The sequence below is a fragment of the Salmo salar genome, chromosome 25, assembly GCF_965601325.2.
Source record: "Salmo salar chromosome 25, fSalSal1, whole genome shotgun sequence".
Lineage (NCBI taxonomy): Eukaryota > Metazoa > Chordata > Actinopteri > Salmoniformes > Salmonidae > Salmo > Salmo salar.
Window position 1 is genome coordinate 7,571,032 of NC_138315.1, and position 24,998 is coordinate 7,596,029.

Consider the following 24,998-nt stretch of genomic DNA (forward strand, 5'->3'; position numbering starts at 1 on the left):
GACTTCTAGTCATTGCACTGACGCTAGTTAGTAATGGCTCTAGAAACTACCTTCACTTCCCTCAAACTGCACACAGACATAAAAATGGTATCTATGAGTTCATCTGACTCTGGGTAAGTAATTGTCAAAGTCTCGCACTATCCCTTTAAAGAATACATTTGAATTCCAAGTAACCTTTTACACCTGGTATTGAAATTATAGTCCATATCAAATATTGTGTGACATGTCCCTTCCTGTTTACAACTTTCCTATATTTGTGTCATGTATCCATTGTGATTGTAATGAGTATGATGTGAGACAGAGTGCTGGTTTCAAGCGCAGGGCGCAGCAGGTGTTTATTTAGTAAAGGACCACAGGAGGAGGCAGGTAGCATTGTCCAGGGACAGGCAGAAGGTCAAACACAGGGAATCCAAAAAGGTAACAGTACAGGCAGGGGAAAAGGCTAATAACGTAGTCCGGGCGATCAGGCAAGAGGTTGATAACAGGAAATCTGATAGGCAAAAGTACAGAAAGGGAATAGGCTAAAGAAGATTGCCAAAACTACAATACACGGGAGAACTAATATATATTGGGGTTGGGGGGGGGGGGGGGGGGGGGGGGCAGCGCTCTGAATAGAATGTGGACAAAAACAAACAATACCTCACAAAGATGGGGTGCAATGAACTGAACTAAATTGTGTGTGTAAATGACATACAGGTATGTGAACAGGTGATCAGAATTCAGGTGATTGGGATCTGGAGAGTGAGCTGCGTTCAGGGCATCTATGTGTTTGAAAGTGTGAGCTGGAAAGTGAACTGCTTTCAGGGGATCTATGTGTTTGAGAGTGAGCTGGAAAGTGGGCTGGAAAGTGAGCTGCGTTCAGGGGATCTGTGTTTGAGAGTGTGAGTTGGAAGCAGACGTTACAGTGATCAGATTTATTTGGAATGTTAATTGATGTTAATTAATGTTTATTTTGATAATCAACCGCAGTTACCATTAAACTCGCTTCTAGCGAGTATTCTTATCTATGCTACTCGGTATATCCACGATTGGCTGCATAATGGGTATAATGACAGGTGGTCTTGGCCATCTAATCACAATCTGTCCCAAAGAATGTCACAAGATAGGCCACAGGTTTAAACTGTCAATGAAAGTGGCAGCATTTTATTGAAGGCGAGTCACAAGGTGTAGTGTGTATGTAATGGGATTGATTGTCCAAAAAGGAGGGGTACGTATAGTAAATGAAAGATGTTTATTCTCAGAGATATATATTTCATGTCCTATTCTCTGAGAGATATACAGTTTGTCCTATTCTAACTTAAGTTGGCTTGTTTGCTTCCATAATATGGCAACTTTGATTTTAGAGTAATACTGTACATTTGGGTTTATGTATTCAACTAGACTACCAATACAAAGTCGAAAACTTGATTTTCAATACTCTTTAATGACATGTTACAGAGTAGTTTTAAAAATGTGTCTCTGTGTTTTATTTACGAGTGACTTCAGATTGGCATCAACCCTGTGCTCACTGACCTGGATGTCTGGATGGCTACTACGGTCATGTTAGTGGTGGAATCACTGACATATGTTAAATGGATTTGAAATGATTTTGCTATCTATGCATGTGAATCAATTACCATGAGGTAGCTAGTGATGTGAACACATCTGGTGTGCTGGTAGATCTTCCACAGAGCAAAAGAAAGTCTCTCTCCAAAATAAGCTGCCATCAAATTCTGACTTGGTGTCAGATGTGGCATGCAGTCAAAAATTGTCAAGTAAAACCTTGAAAGCATTCGAACTAGTCACATGTGTATTTAACAAAACCCATGCATATACGGTGCCTTCAGAAAGTGTTCATACCCCTTGACTTATTCCACATTTTGTTGTCTTACATCCTGAATTCAAAATTGATTAAATATATGTTTTTCTCTCACCCATCGACACACAGTAATGCCCCATAATGACAGTGAAAACATGTTTTTAGACATTTGATGACAGCTTTGCACACTCTTGGCATTCTCTCAACCAGCTTCACTTGGGATGTTTTTCCAACAGTCTTGAAGGAGTTCCCACATATGCTGAGCACTTGTTGGCTGCTTTTCCTTCACTCTGGGTCCAACTCATCTCAATTGGGTTGAGGTAGGGTGATTGTGGAGGCCAGGTCATCTGATGCAGCACTCCATCACTCTCCTTCTTGGCGAAATAGCCCTTGCACAGCCTGGAAGTGTGTTGGGTCATTGTCCTGTTAAAAAACAAATGATAGTCCCACTAAGCGCAACCCAGATGGGATGGTATATTGCTGCAGAATTCTGTGGTAGCCATGCTGGTTAATTGTGCCTTGAATTCTAAATAAATCACAGACAGTGTCACAAGAAAAGCACCCACACACCGTCACACCTCCTCCTCCATGCTTCACGGTGGGAACCACACATGCGGAGATCATCCGTTCACCCACACCGCGTCTCACAAAGACACGGTGGTTGGAACCAAAAATCTCAAATTTGGACTCATCAGACAAAAGGACAGATTTCCACCGGTCTAATGTCCATTGCTCATGTTTCTTGGCCCAAGCAATTCACTTCTTATTATTGTTGTCCTTTAGTAGTGGTTTCTTTGCAGCAATTCGACCATGAAAGCCTTATTTCACACAGTCTCCTCTGAACAGTTGATGTTGAGATGTGTCTGTGAATTGAAATCTGTGAAGCATTTTTTTGGGCTGCAATTTCTGCGGCTGGTAGCTAATGAACTTATTCTCTGCAGCAGAGGTAATTCTGGGTTTTCCTTTCCTGTAGCGGTCCTCATGAGAGCCAGTTTCCTCATAGCGCTTGATGGTTTTTGCAACTGCACTTGAAGAAACTTTCAAAGTTCTTGACATTTTCCAGATTGACTGACCTTCATGTCTTTTAGTAATGATGGACTGTCGTTTCCCTTTGCTTATTCAATCTGTTCTTGCCCGTAATATGGACTTGGTCTTGTACCAAACAGGGCTATCTTCTGTGACCCGATTCAGGAAACTAGACGTATGTCGCAAGTCACGACTTCACAGGAGAGCCATTTGAATGTAAAAAAAAGTTTTTTATCAAAATGCGTTTTTTTGGCAGAAATGCCTTCTCGAACATGTGAACTTTCATGTGCCTTAATAACAAACTTGTATGCCATCTGTAAATACGAATCAAATTGTTAAATTGCAAGCCTTGTTGGTTAAGCCACAGAAAAAATCAGCAATCTTCCCACAAGCCATGATTGGCGGAGATAATAAGTGGGCTGGACATGCCGAGAGAAGAGTTCGGATTGGTCTACCATATCGAAGGCGTCTGTCTATTTGAGCTCGTCAGTCTGTGTTGGTAATCCTGTTGAACGCGGCTTTTTTCTAAATGTATTGTTTAGTGGAGCTGCATAGGTGTTGCTTTCCATTTTCTGGAGGATCAAGTTTTGAAATCAGTGGAATTAGAGTATGATAGCTAAAGAGATGAAGAAAACACCTATCTCCGGGTTACATCTTCAAACTAAGGGCAACCGGGGTGGCATCCCTGACAGGGAGATGCGTCCATAATGCATGCTGATGTATGCAGGTAAGATAGTCTAGAATTAGCTAGCTACATTTTCATATATTACACGTTTCTAATTTTGACAGAAAGTGGTTTAATTTCAAGTTAAAGTGTACTGTTAGCTAGCTAACATTAGCTGGCTGGCTCCCTAGCTGACGTTGTTATTTGTTTCCCAGAGCCGTTTGCTTTTCTAGTTAGAGTCTAATGTTAGCTAGCTAACATTGGACCTGGTTAGTTAGCTCCCAGCACTGTGGCATTGTTGCCACTTTGTTCGTTGTTGTTTAACTAGCTAACGTTAGCTGGCTGGCTCGTTAGCTAACGTTACGTGACATGCGTGATCTTAAATATTGTTTACCTAGCTAGGTTCATTGTTTACCTAGCTAGCTATATCTCTTAAGCTAAAGTGTACTGTTAGCTATTTAGCTAACATTAGCTGGCTGGCTTCCTAGCTGACGTTATTATTTGTTTCCCAGAGCTGTTTGCTTTTGTTATTAGAGCCTAATGTTAGGCATTGTTGCCACTTTGATCGTTGTTGTTTAACTAGCTAACGTTAGCTGGCTGGCTCGTTAGCTAACGTTATGTGACGTGTGTGATCTTAAATGTTGTTTACCTAGCTAGGTTCATTGTTTACCTAGCTAGCTATATGACTTAAGCTAAAGTGTACTGTTAGCTAGGTAGCTAAAGTTAGCTGGCAAGCTCCCTAGCGGACGTTATTATTAATTTCCCAGAGCTGTTTGCTTTTGTAGTTAGCTGTGTTGACACTTTGTTCATTGTTGTTTAACTAGCTAACCTTAGCTGGCTGGCTCGTTAGCTAACGTTACATGACATCTGTACAACATCCGTTGAATATGGCTGGTGTCATTAAACGTCTGCAAAAAAGCATAATTAAATTGTTGCCAACAGAGCTGGTTAGGCTGTTTTCATGTTATCCAAACGTAAACAAATCATCGGCCAGAGCGTCAAATGTGCGCTCTGAGAGCGAAACGAGATGGGAGGGGCTAAAGCTTAAGAGGGTGTGAATGATGCTGAATGGGTGTAGACAAAGAAGAGCTCTTCACTAGATGCCAAAACATTCAAAGGTGATTTTCTCAAAAGTGAGTTTACAAGTTGATCAACTTTCAAAGCATAATTACGTTCCCATTGTTCCTCAAATGCAGTGGATGATATACCATTTTGTAGCTCTGAGGCTCTGCTTTTATCCAATGTAAAAAACACAATTTCACATTTTGCTACATAAGACCGAATCCAGGTGGTGAGTCACAAATAAAGAAATCCCTTGAATAAGTAGGTGTGTCCAAACTTTTGACTGGTACTGTATATATTTTTATTCTGTACAGGCTTCCTTTTCACTCTGTCAATTAGGTTAGCATTGTGGAGTAACTACAATGTTGTTGATCCATCTTCAGTTTTCTCCTATCACCGCCATTAAACTCTGTAACTGTTTTAAAGTCACCTTTGGCCTCATGGTGAAATCCCTGAACTGTTTCCTTCCTCTCCGGCAACTGAGTTAGGAAGGACGTCTGTATCTTTTTAGTGACTGGGTGCAATGACACAAAATCCAAAGTGTAATTAATAACTTCACCATGCTCAAAGGGATGTTAAATGTCAGCTTTTTTATTTTTACCTATCTACCAATAGATGCCTTTCTTTGTGAGGCATAGGAAAACCTCTCTGGTCTTTGTGGTTGAATCTGTGTTTGAAATTCACTGCTCGACTGATTGACATTACAGATAATTGTATGTGTGAGGTTCAGAGATGAGGTAGTCATTCAAAAATCATGTTAAACACTATTATTGCAACTTATTATGTGACTTGTTAAGCAAATTTGTACTCCTGAACTTATTTATGCTTGCCGTAACAAAGGGGTTGAATACTTATTGACTCAAGACATTTCAGCTTAATTTGTAATTCCACTTTGACATTATGGGGTATTTTGTGTAGGCCAGTGACAACAAAATTTAAAATTCAGGCTGTAACACAACAAAATGTGGAAAAAGTCAAGGGGTATGAATACTTTCTAATGTATGTAATGCATGTTATGCTCGGCTCAACATTACTTCATAGACTATGAATAGACTATGAATTTAGGTCATGGTGTCCTGCATAGCACGTACTCGTGACTAACCTAACATTTGAGAGACTTGTTTTAGGTAGAAGACCCATCTAAATAAATCACACTTTTATAGGTGTTGTCAAATACATTATATTTCAGTGTCTCGAATGGAAACATATTACTTACATACTGTTAATTCTGAAGTCGCTGATGGTGAGCCTTTTATTTTTGCTTTACAGTCTTTACAAGCTTGTAAAGCACATGTTTTAATGACTTAATTCAAACATGTTTTTTTTTACATAAAAACCCCCACAAACTAGAGTTAATGTGTTCCGTACAAGCTTGTAAAGCACATGTTTAATGTCTTAATTCAAACACACTGTTCCGTACTTGTTTCTTAAATGTAATGTTCTTGCTCCCAACAGCCCGTGAACAATGCTGATTTTATCATTCCAGTAGAAATTGATGGAACAGTTCACCAGGTAAGTGCGACTCTTTTCAGTTTCAATTCTTAGCCTTTTTCACAGGTTCTCTCCTTCATAGTGCCACAATGAAAGGAGCAGTAAAGTGGCCATGACCTCAAATAAAATTATAGAATCTAATCTCCATGATATCCATGCTATGTTGGAAGGCCTCTCCTTCGTTATGAAAGCGTTTAATTAGTTCAAACCTTTTTTCCACCACTGTTTACTCGGTGACTCTGTGCTTTAGCGCCGGTGCGCTAGGCTAGCTATCTGACAGAGCTTTGGCCTTCTCTGTTGACGGATCCTAGCAGCAGGTGGCTATTTCTGTGGGCTGATGAAACAAGGAAGTATGACTGGCTTCTTAGAAATCACTGGGCCCATCAATCTCAGTCCCTAGCGCATATTCTGCCCAGTCCATAGGAGATCACATCGGAGATTGCAGGAACTGCTGTAGTTTTGCCTAGTTTAAAGGCTAACTCCAGACAGAAGACAGAAGAACACTCCTGTTTTATACCCCGGGCCTGGGTCTGTTTCAAGTAATCCAGGATAGGCTTGTTTAAGTGGGCACAGCCTATTCGGGATGACTTGGTTCAGGAACAAGGCCGATAGCGTCATGTTCTTTTGAGAAATGGATGTGAGCAGAAATTGAGTTAAAGTTCTATATTGACAGGCATATCTTTCCATATACAGATAATAGGCTGCACCTAGAGTTGCAAAGGTAGGGTATATTACTGTAAACTTTTGAAGGATTTTGGGGAATTTTACAAGATTACTTCTGGTGGCTTTTTGGGTACTTCAGATTATCACAGGTGTCTGTAATTATCTATGTCCCTCTGTGTGGCTTTATCACATGTACAATATATAAAATAATCAAATAAAATAATTTAAAAAAGAATTACAAAGCTGTAAAGCATTATGCTTATTATAAACCAGGGATGGCCAACTTTGATGGGGGTGGGGGCCATAACAAATCTGAACTCTAATTCGACCTTAATTACTATTAGTTTAGATAGCTGGCCACTAGCCTAATTTTCCAATCTAAAAATATTACCTGAAATGGGCTAATTGAGTGAATATCAGTGACTGTCATAACAAGAGAAAATGTTTTTATGCACAACCAAATTTTGAAATTGCACCTTGTGTATTCTACTATTCTATGTCGCAACAGTAAGTTGAGACCCTGATTGAATGTAAATTGATCTGAGGGACGGAAATTGATCCGAGGGTCGGGCCACTAAGTTGCCCATCCCTGATATAAAAAATTTACTTAGTGATACCATTTGTGTTTAATATGAGGGTTTCAGCATGAAATATCCCTTATATTTTTTTTATACACTTACTTTTTCTTTTACTATGTCAATATGTCATTGTTGTGAATGTGTTGGTGCCAAACTGGTGGCAGTTGTGAAAAATCAAAAGTTTGAAAAGTTGCTGAGTTAATTGAAAATAATGCCATTGTTGATAAGATGCTTTTTTTCATTAATTAGGTAATTTTTTCTTGAACCATATGCCTTATCCACTAGAAACGCATGGATTATATGGACAGATATAAAAAATGAATACCATACAGAGCAAAAATATAAACGCAACATGTCAAGTGTCGGTCCCATGTTTCATGAGCTGAAATAAAAGATCACAGAAAGGTTCCATACGCACAAAAAGTGTATTTCTCTAAAATGTTTTGCACAAATTTGTTTACATCCCTGTTAGGGATCAAATCCCCTTTTGCCAAGATAATCCATCCACCTGACAGGTGTGGCATATCAAGAAGCTGATTAACAGCATGATCATTACATAGGTGCACCTTGTGTTGGGGACAGTAAAAGGCCACAAAAATGTGCAGTTTTGTCACACAACACAATGCCACAGATGTCTCAAGTTTTGAAGGAGCGTGCAATTGGCATGCAGAATGCAGGAATGTCCACCACAGCTGTTGCCAGAGAATTGAATGTTCATTTCTCTGCCGTAAGCTGCCTCCGATGTCGTTTTAGAGAATTTGGCAGTACGTCCAACCGGCCTCACAACCGCAGACCATGTGTAGCCCCGACAGCCCAGAACCTCCACATCTGGCTTCTTCACATGCAGGATCGTCTGAGCCCAGCCACCCAGACAGTTGATGAAACTGAGGAGTATTTCTCTCTGTAATAAAGGCCTTTTGTGGGGAAAAACTCAGTCTGATTGGCTGGGCCTGGCTCCCCAGTGGGTGGGCCTTTGCCCTCCCAGGTCCACCCATGGCTGCGCCTCTGCCCAGTAGTGTGGAATCCATAGATTTGGGCCTAATGAATTTATTTTAATTGACTGTTTTCCTTATATGAACTGTAACTGGGTAAAATCATTGAAATTGTTGCGTTTACATTTTTGTTCAGTGTGCATATATACGAATAATATGATTCTGGTAACTTTGATAAATTACCAGTAGCTTTGCAACCCTAGCTGCACCTGATTGACTATTCCACATGGACATTTAGGGTAATATGTGGCATTTATGATTGTTCATTTCTAAAGAAGTCTGATATGCTGTCAAAGGTGTTAACCTCTCTTTCAGTCTCTCCCCACTCTCTTTTTATGTCCCATCCCATTAACCTCAATATCATCTGGCATCCCATAGCAGTAAAGCTGGACACGCATAGCAAGGTGTAGCCAAAAGTCACAGATGAGGGGGAGTAGGCGCATTTCTCGCTCAAAAATTATTTAAGATCATTTAAAAAGGTTGTTTAAAGCATTAACATCTTTGGCAAAAACAAGTGTACGTAAACTTTTTGCAAATAATCCAGAGTATTTCCATATGTCTTGTTTTTATTACCTCAGGTGTACGTGTTGAAACGACCCAATGTGGATGAGTATCTCAAAAGAATGGGGGAGTTGTTTGAGTGTGTTCTGTTCACTGCCAGTTTATCCAAGGTCAGTTCATTAAACTAAATGCTGATTGACATATCTAAAGGTTTTATTAAATTAAAGGTTGACAGGATCTAACAAGTACTAGCCTTAAAGGGAAGTTCATGATTTTACAACGTTGATGTCAGATGGTCCTCACCCTGAAAGTAGTCAATGGACAAGGAGAAACTGTAATGCATGGTTTGGTTTTCTTTAAACAGCCACTACAAGCTTCAGCTAACTTTAGTCACCGCTAGCTAAAAATCAATGGAAGTGATGGGGCCATCTAAAATACTAAACTTCCCCTTTACGACTGTGACGCGTGTTTGACATGTTATGTTTCGAATTCTTAGAAACTTTGCACTGCCATTCTAATCTGTTATTCAGCCATACACACATATTTCATAATAAATGTGTAGACACACACACATCTTTCTGTGACATAACATCAGGGACAATGTTGTGTGTGTTTTCCTTTTGTGCCAGTATGCCGATCCAGTCTCCGACCTGCTGGATAAATGGGGTGCCTTCCGACACCGTCTTTTCCGGGAGTCCTGCGTGTTCCACCAGGGAAACTATGTTAAAGACCTGAGTCGGCTGGGCAGGGACCTCAACAAAGTCATCATTGTAGACAACTCCCCAGCCTCCTACATCTTCCACCCTGATAATGCTGTATGGCATTCCTACTTCTATCTACCTGTATACTATAATACTAACCTCTCAATTTAATCAATTGCAGATAAAGGAAAAACTGCACAACAGTAGTATCTGAGGTATCTGAGGTGCTAAAAATGTGTAATTTCCTCTTTAAGTGTGTTCAATGGCATTGCCATTGAAAGGGAACCTTCAAAGGGGTGTTTACTTACTACTTTCATATTCCCTAGATTGTTGTTGTTTCCTCCAAGCATGGTTATTTAACAAAGTCCAGAATAACCTGGCTTGATAGAATGTAGCACTGTTAGAGGATATGGATTTGATCAGTTTCTGAAAAGCATGAGAAAAGCGCGGGTTACCTAATTATTATTATTATTATTATTATTATTATTATTCAAACTTTATTTATTCATCAAAGTCCCATTGACACCGATGTCTCTTTTACAAGGGAGCCCTGATTCACATAATTCATCATAAAAATACAAAGTACATAATAGGGAATTAGTGACACAATTATTACAATCAAAGGCGGGTGTAAGGACCGACGCTGGGGTCGAGAAGCAGGTACGGGGAGTCAAACATTTAATGAGGAACAGACAAGGAACAAGAGAGGAACAGCGTCAGCACACGGGTAATAAAACGACATACGAACGTTAATGCGAAGCTGGGAACAGCGCTGGGGGACAGACAGATATAGGGAAGGAAATAACACAGGTGATTGAGTCCAAATGGTCGCTGATGCGCATGACGAGTGAAGCAGGTGTGCGTAATGATGGCGGCAGGAGTGCGTAATGCTGGGGAGCCTGGCGCCCTCGAGCCCCAGTGGGAAATAGCTGGAGCAGGCGTGACAGCGGGAGCATGATAAATACAATTACAGTATAAAAAACATGTACATTCCTCTGTGAACAGGTCATTTCCCAATGTCCTGAAATGCCCAAAAGACACTAGTGTATCCAATTGTAGAGTATTCTGAAATTTGTTCCATGTATGTGGTGCGTAAAAACTAAATGCTGTTTTACTTAAATCGGTTCTCCACGAGAGCTTTGTAAATGAACAGAAGGCAATGTTGCGTTATCCGCGTTGCCAGTGACGTCCAGCTCTTTATCTGATAATGAACACAATTATATTTGCAAAAACATTCACCTGTAATAAAGCAGAATACGCAATGATAAACAGCATCCAGTGGATATAAAGAAGAGGCAGTTGCACTCATATAGATATCGCCATAACCAAGCGCTGACAGGAAAGTCGACTATCAAGTTTCCTACTATCAAGTGAAAGGTACATTAAATTTCTGTAGAAGAAGCCCAGTTAAATTCTCAGTTCCTTCGTTAGCTCATGTGTTTTTGTTTTATGCAGAGTTTTAGAAGATTTCCATAAAACTATCGCAAATTGGATGGAAACCTAGCTACTGATTTCAAATAATTTTCCAAACAGGAAAGCTTTGATATATGGTGATAGTTGTTTCGGTCGCTAGGGTTGTTTAGGTCGCTTGCTTTTCAATGCACCGCTAACTAATACAGTCTGTTTCCACTAACATTCCTACATTCTCCAAACATGCTAGCCAAGATATGTTGGACATTGCTGCATAACTTGCTAACAAATTGTAAAACAGTTTGGAGGAAACGATAACCCCCTGGAGAAGTTGAAAATAACCTAAAACTTAAAGTCTTTAGTGATAGTTGATATTTTTTAAGTTTTAGCTTATTTTCAACGTTTCTTTCTTTCACTGAACACTTCTTTAAGTTAGACAGATTTTTTCAGTATATATTTTGAGAACAGCATGTGTGATACAGATGTTGGATCTTAATTTCAAAATAATCCTGCATCAACTGGAAATGTGGATTATAATTAATTTACATTTTTGTAAAGGCTGATACCTTTTTCGAATGTGAAAATCAAGTCTGAAATGTCAAAGTGGAAATTAAGAACTTCAGAAGTTGAAAATGTCTTGCATTGCAGGAAAGTTCCCCTGCAACAGGGTTATCAATTTAAGATCCTATATCTGTATAACTGATGTTCTCTCTGCAAAATGTCTGCAGCTTCCATAGTTAGGTACTCTTAACAAAAATATAAACTCAACATGAAACAACTTCTAAGATTTTACTGAGTTTCAGTTCATTTCAGGAAGTCACTCAATTGAAATAAATTGATTACGCCCTAATCTATGGATTTCACATGATTGGGAATACATAAGCTCAGCAACAACAAAAAAATGTCCCTTTTTCAGGACCTTGTCTTTCAAAGATAATTAGTTTAAAAAAATCCCAAAATCCATTTGTTTCCTATGCTTGTTCAATGAACCATAAACAATTAATGAGCATGCACCTGTGGAACGGTCGTTAAGACACTAACAGCTTACAGACCATAGGCAATTAAGGTCACAGTTATGAAAGCTTAGGACACGAAAGAGACCTTTCTACTGACTCTGAAAAACACCAAAAGAAAGATGCCCAGGGTCCCTGCTCATCTGCGTGAACGTGCCTTAGGCATGCTGCAAGGAGGCATGAGGACTGCAGATGTGGCGAGGGCCAAAAATTGCAATGTCCGTACTGTGAGACGCCTAAGACAGCGCTACAGGGAGACAGGACGGACAGCTGATCATCCTTGCAGTGGTAGACCACGTGTAACAACACCTGCACAGGATCGGTACATCTGAACATCACGCCTGCGGGACAAGTACCGGATGGCAACAACAACTGCCCGAGTTACACCAGGAATGCACAATCCCTCCATCAGTGCTCAAACTGTCCGCAATAGGCTGAGAGAGGATGGACTGAGGGCTTTTAGGCCTGTTGTAAGGCAGGTCCTCCCCAGACATCACCAGCAACAATGTTGCCTATGGGCACAAACACACTGTTATTGGACCAGACAGGACTGGCAAAAAGTGCTCTTCACTGACGAGTTGCGGTTTTGTCTCACCAGGTGTGATGGTCAGATTCGCGTTTATCGGTCAAAGGATTGAGTATTACACCGAGGCCTGTACTCTGGAGCAGGATCGATTTGGAGGTGGAGGGTCCGTCATGGTCTGGGGAGGTGTGTCACAGCATCATTGGACTGAGCTTGTTGTCATTGCAAGCAATCTCAACACTGTGCGTTACAGGGAAGACATCCTCCTCCCTCATGTGGTACCCTTCCTGCAGGCTCATCCTGACATGACCCTCCAGCATGACAATACCACCAGCCATACTGCTCGTTCTGTGCGTGATTTCTGCCAAGGCCAGCGAAGAGCCCGGATCTCGTTCCCATTGAGCAGTTGGATCGGATGGTGAGGGCTAGGGCCATTCCCCCCAGACGACATGTCCAGGAACTTGCAGGTGTCTTGGTGGAAAAGTGGAGTAACATCTCACAGCAAAACTGGCAACTCTGATGCAGTCCATGAGGAGGAGATGAACTGCAGTACTTAATGCAGCTGGTGGCCACACCAGATACTGACGGTTACTTTTGATTTTGACCCCCCCTTTGTTCAGGGACACATTATTCCATTTCTGTTAGTCACATGTCTGCAGAAATTGTTCAGTTTATGTCTCAGTTGTTGAATCTTGTTATGTTCATACAAATATTTACACATGTTAAGTTTGCTGAAAATGAACACAGTTGACAGTGAGAGGACGTTTCTTTTTTTGCTGAGTTTATATGCATCTGTTGGTCACAGATACCTTAAAAAAAGTAGGGGCGTGGATCAGAAAACTAGTCAGTATCTTTGTATCTCTGTATATTTGGCTATACAGTGTGGCACATCTCTTTCACATAGAGTTAATCAGGCTGTTGATTGTGGCCTGTGGAATGTTGTCCCACTCCTCCTCAAAGGCTGTGAGAAGTTGCTGGATGTTGGCGGGAACTGGAACATGCTGTCATACACATAGATCCAGAGCATCCCAAACATGCTCAATGAGTGACATGTCTGAGTATGCAGACCATGGAAGAACTGGGACATTTTCAGCTTCCTGGAATTGTGTACAGATCCTTTTGACATGGGGCTGTGCATTATCATGCTGAAACATGAGGTGATGGCAGCGGATCAATGGCACGACAATGGGCCTCAGGATCTCATCACAGTACCTCTGGGCACTCAAATTGCCATCGATCTAAATACAATTGTGTTCATTGTCCCTAGCTTATGCCGGCACATACTATAACCCCACTGGCACCATGGGGCACTCTGTTCACAACGTTGACATCAGCAAACTGCTCGCCCACACGACGCCATACATGCTGTCTGCCATCTCCCCGGTACAGTTCAAACCGGATTTCTTCTGTGAAGAGCACACTTCCCCAGCGTGCCAGTGGCCATTGAAGGAGAGCAGTTGCCCACTGAAGTCAGTTACGACGCTGAACTGTAGTCATGTCAAGACCCTGATGAGTACGGCGAGCACGCAGATGAGCTTGCCTGAGACGGTTTCTGACAGTTTGTGCAGAAATGTCATCAGCTATCCGGGTGGCTGGTCTCAGACGATCCCGCAGGTGAAGAAGCCGGATATGGAGGTCCTGGGCTGGCGTGGTTACATGTGGTCTGTGGTTGTGAGGCCGATTGGATGTACTGCCAAATTCTCTAAAACAATGTTGTAGGCGGCTTATCGTAGAGAAATGAACAATCAATTCTCTGGCAACAGCTCTGGTGGACATTCCTGCAGTCAGTATGCCAAATTCACGCTCCCTCAAAACTTGAGACATCTTTGACATTGTGTTGTGTGCACATTTTAGAGTGGCCTTGTCACACCCTGATCTGTTTCACTTGTCCTTGTGCTTGTCTCCACCCCTCTCCAGGTCTCGCCCATCTTCCACACTTATCCCCTGGGTATTTATGCCTGTGTTTTCTGTCAGTCTGTGCCAGTTCATTTTGTTTGTTCAAGTCAACCAGTGTTTTGTCTCAGCTCCTGCTTTTCCCCAGTCTCTCTTTTTCTCGTCCTCCTGGTTTTGACACTCTTCCTGACCTGACCCTGGGCCTGCCTGCCATCCTGTACCTTGACCCCGCTACTCTGGATTATCGACCCCTGCCTACCTTGACCTGTCGTTTGCCTGCCCCTGTTGTTGAAATAAACATTGCTACTTCAACACAGTCTGCACTTGGATCTTACCTGAAACCTGATAGGCCTTTTATTGTCCCCAGCACAAGGTGCACCTATGTAATGATCATGCTGTTTAATCAGCTTCTTGGTATGCCACACCTGTCAGGTGGATGGATTATCTTGGCAAAGGAGAAATGCTCACTAACAGGGATGTAAACACATTTGTCACAACATTTTAGAGAAATAAGCTTTTTATGCGTATGGAACATTTCTGGGCTCTTTTATTTCAGCTCATGAAACATGGTACTAACACTTTACATGTTGCATTTATATTTTTGTTCACTGTAATTTTAGTGGTTATGGGTAAAGAATATGCTCCAATAGAGAAATGTGAAATGAGTGTAAATGTACCAAATGAACAGCATGCAGCCTCTCGAACCGATACTTCCTGGTCGAGATTTACGGCTTTCGGAATGCATTGTCTGTCTAAAAATGTGTTTCATATGTTCACCTATGGCTTATTCATAAGAATGTGAACTTTTTTATTTATGATTTCTTTTTAATTCTGCATATACATTACCTATCAAAAGTTGTCGAACACCTACTCATTCAAGGGTTTTAATTTATTTTTACTATTTTCTCCATTGTATAATAATAGTGAAGACATCAAAACTATGAAATAACACATATGGAATCATGTAGTAACCAAAAAATTGGAAAACAAATCAAAATATATTTGAGATTCTTCAAATAGCCACCCTTTGCCTTGATGACAGCTTTAAACACTCTTGGCATTCTCTCAACCAGCTTCATGAGGTAGTCACCTGGAATGCATTTCAATTAACAGGGGTGCCTTCTTAAATTAATTTGTGGAATTTCTTTCCTTCTTAATGTATTTCAGCCAATCAGTTGTGTTGTGACAAGGTGGGGGGGGGGGGGGGGGTGTATACAGAAGATAGCCCTATTTGGTAAAAAAAACTAGTCCATATTGTGGCAAGAACAGCTCAAATAAGCAAAGAGAAACAACAGGCCATGATTACTTTAAGAGATGAAGGTCAGTCAATGCAGAACATTTCAAGAACTTTGAAAGTTTCTTCAAGTGTAGTTGCAAAAACTATCAAGCGCTATGATGAAACTGGCTCTCATGAGGACCACCACAGGAATGGAAGACCCAGAGTTACCGCTGCTGCAGAGGATATGTTCATTAGAGTTACCAGCCTCAGAAATAGCAGCCCAAATAAATGCTGCACAGAGTTCAAGTAACAGACACACCTCAACATCAACTGTTCAGAGGAGACTGTGTGAATCAGACCTTTATGGTCGAATCCTGCAAAGAAACCACTTCTAAAGGACACCAATAAGAAGAAGAGACTTTCTTGGGCCAAGAAACACAAGCAATGGACATTAGACCGGTGGAAATCAGTCCTTTGGTCTGATGAGTCCAAATTTGAGATTTTTGGTTCCAACCACCGTGTCTTTGTGAGACGCAGTGTGCCTGAACAGAGGATTTCCACATGTCTATTTCCCACCGTAAAGCATGGAGGAGGAGGTGTTATGGTGTGGGGGTGCTTTGCTGGTGACACTGTGATTTATTTAGAATTCAAGGCACACTAAACCAGCATGGCTACCACAGCATTGTACAACGATACACCATCCCATCTGGTTTGTGCTTAGTGGGACTATAATTTGTTTTTCAACAGGACAATGACCCAACACACCTCCAGGTTGTGTAAGGGCTATTTGACCAAGAAGGAGAGTGATGGAGTGCTGCATCAGATGACCTGGGCTCCACAATCACCCAACCTCAACCAAATTGAGATGGTTTGGGATGAGTTGAACCGCAGAGTGAAAGAAAAGTAGCCAACAAGTGCTCAGCATATGTGAGAACTCCTTCAAAATTGTTGGAAAAGCATTCCAGGTGAAGCTGGTTGAGAGAATGCCAAGAGTGTGCAAAGCTGTCATCAAGGCAAAGGGTGGCTATTTGAAGGATCTAAAATCTAAAATCTATTTTGATTTGTTTAACACTTTTTGGGTTACTACATAATTCCATATGTGCTTTTTCATAGTTTTGATGTCTTTACTATTATTCTACAATGTAGAAAATAGTTTTAAAAAAAGGAAAAACCCTTGAATGAGTAGGTGTTCTAAAACTTTTGACCGGTAGTGTACATATACAGTGATGGGGGAAAAGTATTTGATCCCCTGCTGATTTTGTACGTTTGCCCACTGACAAAGAAATGATCAGTCTATCATTTTAATGGTAGGTTTATTTGAACAGTAAGAGACAGAATAACAACAACAAAAATCCAGAAAAACGCATGTCAAAAATGTTATAAATTGATTTGCATTTTAATGAGGGAAATAAGTATTTGACCCCTCTGCAAAACATGACTTAGTACTTGGTGGCAAAACGCTTGTTGGCAATCACAGAAGTCAGACGTTTCTTGTAGTTGGCCACCAGGTTTGCACACATCTCAGGAGGGATTTTGTCCCACTCCTCTTTGCAGATCTTCTCCAAGTCATTAAGGTTTCGAGGCTGACGTTTGGCAACTCGAACCTTCAGCTCCCTCCACAGATTTTCTATGGGATTGAGATCTGGAGACTGGCTAGGCCACTCCAGGACCTTAATGTGCTTCTTCTTGAGCCACTCCTTTGTTGCCTTGGCCGTGTGTTTTGGGTCATTGTCATGCTGGAATACCCATCCACGACCCATTTTCAATGCCCTGGCTGAGGGAAGGAGGTTCTCACCCAAGATTTGACGGTACATGGCCCTGTCCATTGTCCCTTTGATGAGGTGAAGTTGTCCTGTCCCCTTAGCAGAAAAACACCCCAAAGCATAATGTTTCCACCTCCATGTTTGACGGTGGGGATGGTGTTCTTGGGGTCATAGGCAGCATTCCTCCTCCTCCAAACATGGCGAGTTGAGTTGATGCCAAAGAGCTCCATTTTGGTCTCATCTGACCACAACACTTTCACCCAGTTGTCCTCTGAATCATTCAGATGTTCATTGTCAAACTTCAGACGGGCATGTATTTGTGCTTTCTTGAGCAGGGAGACCTTGCGGGCGCTGCATGATTTCAGTCCTTCACGGCGTAGTGTGTTACCAATTGTTTTCTTGGTGACTATGGTCCCAGCTGCCTTGAGATCATTGACAAAATCCTCCCGTGTAGTTCTGGGCTGATTCCTCACCGTTCTCATGATCAGTGCAACTCCACGAGGTGAGATCTTGCCTGGAGCCCCAGGGCGAGGGAGATTGACAGTTCTTTTGTGTTTCTTCCATTTGCGAATAATCGTACCAACTGTTGTCACCTTCTCACCAAGCTGCTTGGCGATGGTCTTGTATCCCATTCCAGCCTTGTGTAGGTCTACAATATTGTCCCTGACATCCTTGGAGAGCTCTTTGGTCTTGGCCATGGTGGAGAGTTTGGAATCTGGTTGATTGATTGCTTCTGTGGACAGGAGTCTTTTATACAGGTAACAAACTGAGATTAGGAGCACTCCCTTTAAGAGTGTGCTCCTAATCTCAGCTCGTTACCTTTATAAAAGACACCTGGGAGCCAGAAATCTTTCTGATTGAGAGGGGGTCAATACTTATTTCCCTCATTAAAATGCAAATCAATTTATAACATTTTTGACATGCGTTTTTCTGGATATTTTTGTTGTTATTCTGTCTCTCACTGTTCTGATAAACCTACCATTAAAATTATAGACTGATCATTTCTTTGTCAGTAGGCAAACGTACAAAATCAGCAGGGGATCAAATACTTTTTTCCCTCACTGTAACTAACTCACTAGTACACATAGATTTGTGTCATTATTTTGAAACTTTACTTTGTTTATAACTTTTCACACACTCAGGTCCCCGTAACATCCTGGTTTGACGACATGGCCGACACAGAGCTACTAGATCTCATCCCATTCTTCGAGAGACTAAGCAAAGTGGAAGATGTCTACGATATTCTCAAGCAGCAGAGGACTGCAAGCTAGTGCGTAATAAGACACTGGCGGCAACTTTTCACCACATGGGGGCCATAGAGGAAGCTGGTGGGCAACAGGCTTTAAGTTTCTTCCCACTAGAAGAACCTGCTAGTGTCTCGGTCATTGTCATCCTCCAAATTCCATTCACACAAAACGTGATAGAGAGGCCACTCAGTTTGGCACAGAGACGGAACAATGAGGACCTGCTTTATGGCAAACATTGAAAAGAATAGTTTCAGTTATTTTTTCACATTCGATGCGGTAATCACCTCTTGGTTATGACTTTTCGCCCTGAAGACAAGGTTAAGCCAAGCCCTTTTTCATGGAACGGTGATCATTTAACCAGGCGATAATGTCCTTTTTGCAAACTAATTGGTGAATACGATATACAAAACAAAGGGGTTTCATCTTGAGATGAAGATAACTCAACCCATTCCCACGTTTTAATATATTTTACCCAAAATGCCTAAGTAAGGGCATACTTAACAACAATCATTCAAAGATTATTGTTTCCTAAAATATCCTGCTGTACCACAAGTATAATGCTAAAAAAAATATCATCCCCTTTTAACCGAACATTATATCATGTGTTTTTTGCAACATGACATACTATTATTGGAAATTATTCACTACAACATACACACTCGTGTGTGTGTGTGTGTGTGTGTGTGTGTGTGTGTGTGTGTGTGTGTGTGTGTGTGTGTGTGTGTGTGTGTGTGTGTGTGTGTGTGTGTCAAGGATGTATGATTATGATGAAGGATGGACTATGTAGCAACACACAGAAAGCATGCATTCAGACAAAGAGGTTTGAGTTTGGTCAGTGTATAGTTATGCTGTCAGTGTATAGTTATACTGGAATCACATCAGTCAAGGATTATGATGACCCATTTATCCATTATATCAGATAAGTGTTTACACCCCGTTTGAAATGTATTACACGCACAAAATACCTTAATCATAATTTGTCAATCATTCACTTAAGTACATTATCAACTGAAGGGTGTGTTGTCCTTTGTCCTGGAGCCTTTTCAGGAGGATGTAACATTACAGAACGTTCAGATATAAATGTATCATGTGGAACAGATATTATTGTCTGTCAGATAGAATATAGAATTGTGTCAGCTCTATTCATTCTATTTCTATCTGCACCATTCAGCGAGTTCCACCTCCCTGAATACACCTCTGAATAGGCAATAGCCTACATGTACAGTGCATACGGAAAGTATTCAGACTCCTTGACTTTTTCCACATTTTGTTACGTTACTGCCTTATTCTATAATTGATTAATTTTGATGATTTTTTTCCCTCATCAATCTACACACAATACCGCATAATGACAAAGCAAATACAGTTTTTTTTTACATTTTTGCAAATGTATTAAAAATAAATAACAGAAGTACCTTATTTACATAATTATTCAGACCCTTTCCTATGGGACTCGAAATTGAGCTCAGGTGCCAGGTCTTCCAGAAGGACAACCATCTCTGCAGCACTCCACCAATCAAGCCTTCATGGTAGAGTGGCCAGATGGAAGCCACTCCTCAGTAAAAGGCACATGACAGTGGGCTTAGAGTATTTCAGGCCTAATTTACAGAATGATGGTCAGACCTGCAAGTGCCAATATGGATACCTGGTGAGATTACTTTTGTACAGCTATCAGTATTTAAGTAGTTGTTTAAAAACTTTTTTTAACCATGTTTATTTTACCTATGTTAAAGATGTTATGTTTTATGTCGTAGATTATCTGATATTGACTAAATAAAATGTGCTAACTTTTAATAATTCTAGTACGGTGTCCAGGTTGGGAAATGATTTGTAATCCATATGCTGGAGTTGTACATGTGAAATTTGGTTTTAACAAGCAAAATGTATGTTTCTGTACTTTCAAGTACTTGAACTAGACTTTTTTATATGCAATATCATATTGCAAGTCTAATGTGGTGCTCATTTAACCTGTACAGTCAGATGAGTGGGTTGCCTTTTCATAGCTCCTTGTAATCATGCCTTGTAACGATCTTAATTTTCTTCATGACACTTCCTGACGTGTTTGCTTGTGCGTGTACGTGACTACGTCTCTGTGCATTCGGATCTGCGTTACCTTAAAAATGCAATTCGGCAATAATTTGACAAGATCTACGTCTTTAAATACCCAAAAAATATTTTAATGACTATAATCATTCGCTGTTTTTTTTTTACTGCATGCAACAAGAGCTTTAACATCCATGTACTGTAAAGAAACTGAAACTGCTGATAAATTATAAGAAAGAACTATAAAACGATTTGTACTTTCCCACAATAAAGCATGATTTGTCAAAAGAGGTAATATCTCACTACAATGAATGATGCATACACTAATAGAGTGATTTATTCAATTGCAGGGGGTGTTGGAAACAAATGAAATGAAAAGGAAAATGGAATATGGAACGGACTTAATATTAGGAAGGTAAGTACCCATTATGGGGCAAATTTTGAAATAGGATCCCAGTGCTTTTTCAGACGTGTGCATAGAACATTCATTCATATTTATGGGAGATTTGCAAGCAGATTCCACTCAAACACAGATCTCAAGTCAGGACTCAGTGCATCAATTGCATTCTCCAACTGTACTTTAGGGCATATTTTTATATTACATTACATTACATTTTATGGATTGAGCACATGCTCTTATTCAGAGAGACAATTGAGTCAACTTTGTACTTCCTGTATGTTGGTTGACAATTGAATGTACCTACAGCCTTTGAAGATGACATTGTTGCTAGGCTTGTTTCAAGTGAGTGGGGCATTGGGAATAATTACACAAATCTTTCAATTACTTATTATCTTTGACACAAACTAGTAACTGCCTTTTTAAAGACACGAAAATATCTTAAAATTGTAACCCTTACCATTACAATTTCACATTCAAATATGAACACAAACATATTGGTGGATAAGATATCGATCCATCTCATTCTGATGTTGATACTGCATCAAGATGATACCACGTTTTGTTGAAGATGAAGAGTATGTTATCTACAGTATGTTCTATTCATGCAAAAACGTTAAACAGGTTTCCGCAATAAGACAAATATTTGTCTTCATGTATGCATTGCAAAATGCATGTTTTGTATGATGATATTAGTGTCAACATACAGTAGATATCTTGAATGCATACACTGTATTTGTATTTCATTATTTGAAAATGTTGGAACTAATATCCCTCTATAGTGTTGATTCATACTATATCGAGTGATGGAATTTACTGGGAAACATCTTATGTTTGCTAATTCAATAATATCTTGGGTATGACATTTGTTTTTGATTTATTTTTGTCTTATCTTGAAATACAATAATGCACAATGGTTGATTGAGTAGGGAAAGACGATATACTGTATTTGAATGCAACTGCATAAATACTATAATGTAGGTTCAATTGAATTGGGGATAACCAGTGACCCTCAGTTAGCTATAGTAGCTAACTATAGTAGCTATAATAGCCTCAAGTGTTCCATTGAGTGTTCCGTTGATTGAAGAATTGAAATGTTGCGTCTCTGGGGTTGAAAACTCTGGGGTTCTAGTCAATGAAGATAGCTAGCAGTAGCTAGCAGGCACATTGAGCAGGCAGGCCACGTTAGCTAAATAAGCTTATCAAGTCACTGGCAAGTGGCGACGTGTGTTCAAATCAAAATCAAATCAAACTTTATTTGTCACATGCGCCAAACACAACAAGTGTAGACCTTACCGTGAAATGCTTACTTACAAACCCTTAACCAACAGTGCAGTTCAAGAAGAGTTAAGAAAATATTTACCAAATAAACTGAAGTAAAACATAATAAAGTTCCACAATAAAATAACTGTGCCATTTTGTATTTTAAAACGTTCTCACTATATATTACACTATGAAACACTGTCTAGCGAATCATGTTACAAAACAGGTCACGGCAGGACACAAGATGCTCGCAATTCGTGAATGGGTTTTGAATTTTGGCAATTGGGATGCGGGTGCGCATCGTCTCAATTCTCATTTTACCCAAAACAGTGGCAGACTCGAGTGATCATTATCAAACACATAAGCAACTTGCCACTCCGTAAAGGGCTAAGGGGCCAAGTGTTCTTCCAACATAACACTGGCGAAATGTTGTCTTATATAAACAAGTCTGAGTCCGAAGCGTTGCTTAATGTGCAGGTCTGTCTCACTGTCTGGAGGCTACGCTTGGATAGAACGCAATCAGCGCAGCTGTTTCTCTGTGCATGACAATTCTCACTAGCATTACCATCTTGTGTTAGTGAGCAAGCATCCTCAGCAGAGTTGACAAAAAACAGAAGCATCCGGTTTTCAGGGGAAAAACAAAGAGGAAGGGGCGAAGCCTGAAAACCAGTCCTCGCTCATACATTTATATTATATCTGCTACGTTAGGTTAGTAGGCATGATTGTAATTAAACCCCAACCCTTATGTACATCGTGATGACATCAGTTAGACAAATCTCACAAAACGGTGTTTTGGAATATACTGACTTTATGACCAAAATGATACTAATTACACTTTTTATTTAATTTTGGCAATGGGATAAATGTTTCTGACTAATATTGTTGCCACATACAGTGCATTCAGAAAGTATTCATACCCCTTGACTAATTCCACATGTTGTGTTACAGCCTGGTTTCAAAATGTATTAAATAAAATCTCACCCATCTCCACACATTACCCCATAATGACAAAGTGAAAACATGGTTTTAGAAATTCTTGCCAATGTATTAATAGTGAAATACAGAAATATTTCATTTACATTAGTATACACACCCCAGAGTCAGTGCTTTGTAGAAGCACCTTTGTGTAACGATGTGCGCTGAGAGTCAGGAAGCAAGTTCAGGGAGTGTTTTAATAAATAAACATAACATAATACAAAACAAGAAACATGAACAATGCACAGACAAGAAACAGAAACAATGACGCCTTGGGAAGGAACCAAAGGGAGTGAGATATATGGGGCAGGTAATCAAGGAGGTGATGGAGGCTAGGTGAGTGTCATAATGCGCGTAACGATGGTGACAGGTGTGCTCCATAACGGGCAGCCTGGTGACCTAGAGGCCGGAGAGGGCGCACTCGTAACACTTTGTCAGCGATTACAGCTGTGAGTCTTTCTGGGTAAGTCTCTATAAGAGTTTTCCACACCTGGATTGTGCAACATTTGCCCATTATTCTTTTCAAAATTATTCAAGCTCTGTCAAATTGGTTGTTTATCATTGCTAGATGACCATTTTCAGGTCTTGCCATAGATTTTCAAGAAGATTTCAGTCAAAACTGTAAATCGACCACTCAGGAACATTCATTGTCTTCTTGCTAAGCAACTCCCGTGTAGATTTGGACTTGTGTTTTAGGCTATTTTCCTGCTGAAAGGTGAATCTACCAATAGGTGCCTTTCTTTGCGAGTCATTGGAAAACCACCCTGGTCTTTGTGGTTGAATCTGTTTGAAATTCACTGCTCAACTGAGGGACTTTACAGATAATTTGTTTGTGTGGGGTACAGACATGAGGTAGTAATTATAATATCATGTTAAACACTATGCTATTTTGCACACAGAGTGAGTCCATAAAACGTTTTATTTGACTTGTTAAACATATATTTACTCCTGAACTTATTTAGCCTTGCCATAACAAAGGGGTTGAAAACTTATTGACTCAAGACATTTCAGCTATTCATTTTTAATTAATTTGTACAAAATTTGAAAAACATAATTCCACTTTGACATATTGTGTGTAAGCCAGTGACAAACAATCTCAATGTACTGCGTTTAAATTCCGGCTGTAACACAACAAAATGTGGAAAAAGTCAAGGGGTGTGAATACTTTCTGAAGGCAGTGTCGGCTGTTTTCAACCAGATAAGTTGGTTTCTTCATTCAGTTGCTCTTTAACTTAGTTTGAGATCCAAGCTGATTTATACAGTACAGTATGAATAATTTAAAAGTGTAAGTCCTAACCCGTTAAAATATTTAATTCCTGTCCTCTGTTTATACTTTACAAGCCAAACTACAAGACACATTTGGGAGCACCATTCTTAGACACTCGCTGCACGATGGCAATGGCACAGTAGCCTGTATTTATAGTGTTAAGTTTGGTAAGGCAATTAAATGATTTACTGGGATGACATTTTCATCCAATTGTCATCCTCGGTGTCAGAACCCTTGGTTTGCTCCTAGCAGCACTCTGTAAGTTCAGTTTGCGCCAGCAGGACTCGGCTAGGCAAAGGGACCGTCTGTGCTCGCAAACTCCCAAATAAAGAACTTTGCTTGAAAAACTACGAAAAAGCGGCAATATTACTGTTGTTTGTCCCTCTTGAGCCACCATCGCAACAACATAGCCAGAAACACTTCCTGAAAATAGTCTCAATTAATCTGTCTTTAATTTTGACGTTTTTGCCGAGGAAGTCTTAGTCGCAGAATTTACATCTAACTAAGAT

At 40.3% G+C, this 24,998-nt stretch overlaps 1 protein-coding gene across 1 annotated transcript in view; it reads left to right on the forward strand.

Annotated features, from left to right (window-relative positions):
- The window catches only part of LOC106586063 (carboxy-terminal domain RNA polymerase II polypeptide A small phosphatase 1), a 43,820-nt gene extending 22,942 nt beyond the window's left edge, over positions 1–20,878 (forward strand). Inside the window, exons 5-8 of the mRNA XM_082969257.1 lie at positions 6,006–6,062; positions 8,853–8,945; positions 9,405–9,590; positions 18,440–20,878. Of these exons, the coding sequence (XP_082825383.1) occupies positions 6,006–6,062; positions 8,853–8,945; positions 9,405–9,590; positions 18,440–18,568 (465 nt within the window). The 3' untranslated portion in view covers positions 18,569–20,878. The remainder of the gene's footprint in view (positions 1–6,005; positions 6,063–8,852; positions 8,946–9,404; positions 9,591–18,439) is intronic.
- Positions 20,879–24,998: the final 4,120 nt, after the last annotated feature.